Source organism: Morone saxatilis, unplaced genomic scaffold (assembly GCF_004916995.1).
Source record: "Morone saxatilis isolate NCDOM2014 unplaced genomic scaffold, NCSU_SB_2.0 Contig0, whole genome shotgun sequence".
Lineage (NCBI taxonomy): Eukaryota > Metazoa > Chordata > Actinopteri > Moronidae > Morone > Morone saxatilis.
In genome coordinates this window covers 19789991-19793399 of record NW_023339650.1, presented here as the reverse complement: position 1 = coordinate 19793399, position 3409 = coordinate 19789991, and the positions used below count along the sequence as shown (strand labels likewise).

At 51.6% G+C, this 3409-nt stretch overlaps 1 protein-coding gene across 1 annotated transcript; it reads left to right on the top strand.

The window, feature by feature from the left end:
- Nucleotides 1-52: 52 nt before the first annotated feature.
- On the top strand, nt 53-2132 carry LOC118339780 (rho GTPase-activating protein 18-like; the record flags this gene model as incomplete). The annotated part of the gene is given in 6 exon segments (XM_035677553.1): nt 53-144; nt 465-542; nt 997-1150; nt 1316-1398; nt 1654-1869; nt 1944-2132. Coding segments are annotated over 6 exon segments (788 nt in total), but the record flags the coding sequence as incomplete, so codon positions are not given.
- Between the last annotated feature and the right edge of the window lie 1277 nt (nt 2133-3409).

Below are 3409 nucleotides of genomic sequence, written 5' to 3'. Positions count from 1 at the left end.
TCTGTCCGTCTGTCTGTCTGTCTCTCTCTCTGTCCGTCTGTGTGTCCATCAGACAGCGGTGTGTTTGGCGTTCCTCTGAACTCGCTGTTGGAGAACGACAGGAAGAAGTTTCCTGGAATCAAGGTTCCTGTTGTCTTCCAGAAGGTCTGTTTGTAATTTATATTGATCATAGTTTGATTATTGATTGATAGACTTTATTATCTTCAAATGTAAAGTGTAAAATGACTGTTGAGGACCAGAATTAGCTTCCTGCTAACAGCTGAACATTCCTGTGCTGCAGTGTGTGGTTAGCAGTTAGCATGAAGCTAACAGTGTATTAAAAGTGAATTTAGATCAGATCAGCTGCTGTAAGAGAACACCAGAGACTGACCTCAGAGCAGCTGCAGGTTCTCATGTTCCTGCAGAAGAACATTGTATTAGATCCATAATACAACATCTGCTCATTTATTATTATGTGTGTGTAGTTGTTGTGTATTTTAGAGCAGAGCGGCCTGCAGACTGAAGGAATTCTCAGAGTACCAGGATCAGCTGCTAGACTGAAGGTAACACACACTCACTGTAACTCCTACCAGTTAGGCTGGGGGAGGTTGGGGGAGGCTGGGGGAGGTGGGCTGCCCTCATCTGATTAGTGTTTATTAATAAAGGCTCATGAAGGTTATAATGTTAGGGTTAGTTAGTGGAGATAGGGGTTAGGGTTAGTGAGGTTGGGGAGTGTTTGGGGCCGATCACACAGAAAGACATCGCCTGCTGTTAACTCCTCTCTTGAATGTCTTTCTAGTAGTTTTTAGAAAAATGAAATCAACCGAGATGCTACTTCACCATTTCCTTTCTGTTTTGCCTGATAGACAGAAGTTAGCTAGCTTTTGATTTATGAATTATATTTTTCTTTTTCTTCTGATTAACACTTTCATTCTTGGGTTAGGGTTATGCCATAAAAGCATACTAGGGAAAAACTAAGATCTGTCTGTCCGTCTGTCTGTCTGCCTGTGTCTTCAGTACCTGCGGAGAGAGTTAGACAGATGTTGTGGAGGGTTCGACTGGTCTGCAGTCAGACCGGTGGACGCTGCAGGTCTGCTGAAGCTTTTCATCAGAGAGCTGCCGACACCTCTGCTGACGCACACACACCTGTCCACCTACCGCTCAGTGCTGGGTACACACACACCCACACATACACCCACACACACACACTCACAAACACACATATACACACTCACACTCACACATACACACATACACACTCACACACGTGTATAACTCATGTTGTTGTCTGTGTATAACTCATGTTGTTGTTTATGTATAACTTGTTTGTGTGCAGGTATCTCCTCTGTGGTCCACCAGGTTCAGGCTCTGCAGCTGCTGTCCTTGTTGCTTCCTGAAGCCCACAGAGAAACACTTCGAGTAAAGTTTCACAACACACACACTTCTTCATCATGTTAGCCTCAGCTGGTTCAACCTGTCACCTGGCTGCAGTGACGTACAGGTGTACTCCAGGACACTGTGACATCACTGCTGGGTGTGGTTACAGGTGCAACTCCTTTAACCACACCCACCCTCATGGTCAGAGGACCTTCCACCTTAAATATTTACATATCCACAGTTATAGATAAACTTGGTCCTGTTGCCGTGGTTGCAGATGTGTTTCTGTTGTTACAGGCCATGCTGGTCTTCCTCCGTAAGGTGGTCTCTAATCAGGACCAGAACAGGATGTCTCTGTGGAACGTTTCCATGGTGATGGCGCCCAACCTGTTCTCCCGCCATCACCGTGGCAACAAGCGCTCCGTCGCCAAGCAACGGGAGGAGATGGAGGAGGCGGTGGGCGGAGCTCAGCTGGTCCGATTGATGATCACACAGCAGGACCTGCTGTGGACGGTGAGCCAGGACACCTGCACTGTGACATCATCGTCTCACCTGTCTGTGACATCACTTCCTGTCTCCTTCACCAGGTCCCCAGCTTCCTGCTGTCTCAGGTGAGACAGATGAACCAGGCGTCCAATCAGAGACAGCTCGGCCTGACCAGAACCACGAGACGACTACTGAGGAGGAAGACCAACAGAGACCAGAACCAGGTGAGACAGAGACCAGGTGAGACAGAGACCAGAGCCAGGTGAGACAGAGACCAGAGCCAGGTGAGACAGAGAGACCAAATAGAAGCGGTGAGAACAGAGACCAGGGGGTGATGACAGAGAACCATGAGCAAGGTGTAGGCACAGAGACCAGGGTGAAGCAACAGCAGAAGCCAGTGGATCCAGACACAGGTGAAGGCTGTCATGTCTAGACCGAGACCCCAGAGCGGGGTGAAGGACGAGCAGAGGCCAGGGTGACGCAGCCACGCAACGCAGGCAGTCCCGCGCAGAAGGACCAGGTGGAGGGCCAGAGACCAGAGCCAGGTGCGACGAGAAGACAGCCCAACACGTGAGACAGAAGACCAGGTTGGGACCAGAGGACCGCAAGCCAGGTTGGAGACAGTGCAGGATACCGGAGGTTTAGAAGGCAGAACCCAGGACCAGTGGGAGGACAGAGACCCGAATAAGGTGGAGATCAAGAGACCAGACACAGGTGACGACAGAGACCGCAGGCTGAAGACAGCAGACCCAGAACCAGGTGAGACGAGACAGGTGAGTGGGGAACCGCAGACCAAGACCCAGGTTTGGACAGGACCGGGGTGAGGGGGGACGAGAGACAGCATGTGGTTGTGTCAATCGAAAGGGCCTTCTACATTCGCTGGCAGCTTTTTGTGTTCTCGCTGGTATCTTACTGCCCAACTCTTTCAGGTTCGGAGGTTCTCCTTGCCCATCAGACGTTGGATGGTGGCTGAAACTGTCGCACTGGTGCCAAGGGCCAGTTTCCTCTGCAGACCTGCAGGGGGGGGGGGGGGGGGGGGGGGGGGGGGGGGGGGGGAGGAGAGGGGGGGGGGGAGGGGGGCGGGGGCGGGGCGGGGGCGGGGGGGGGGGTGGGGTTGGTGGGGGGGCGGGGGGGCGGGCGGGGGGGGGGGGGCCGAGGGGGGAGGGCCGGGGGGGGATGTTATGGTTGTTGAGAATCTGATCCTAGTTGCTTTGGGTTCTTCCAACATGGTGCCCCCAAGAGCATTACAAGGTTCCGGCAGCACACACATGTATTCCATAGTGGGGATGCGTTGTTCCTTGGTTTAAGGCTTCGTCCTTTTTCTTACGATGCAGGAGGTTCCAGGTCAATTGTGGGGCCAAACACATTCTACATCTTTGTATTTTTCATCGTGACCTAAATGAAAGCCAGAACAGAAGGAAAGTCTTCTTCTTCTATCCCAGACCTGAGGGACTTATGTGACAAAACGACCAGCAAAGCGCATGGCTATTCTGTTGCGCGTTTAAATCGTATCACAGGTAAGTGGAGGGGTAGAATTGATGAGTGTAATACATAAGGCTCAAGAATT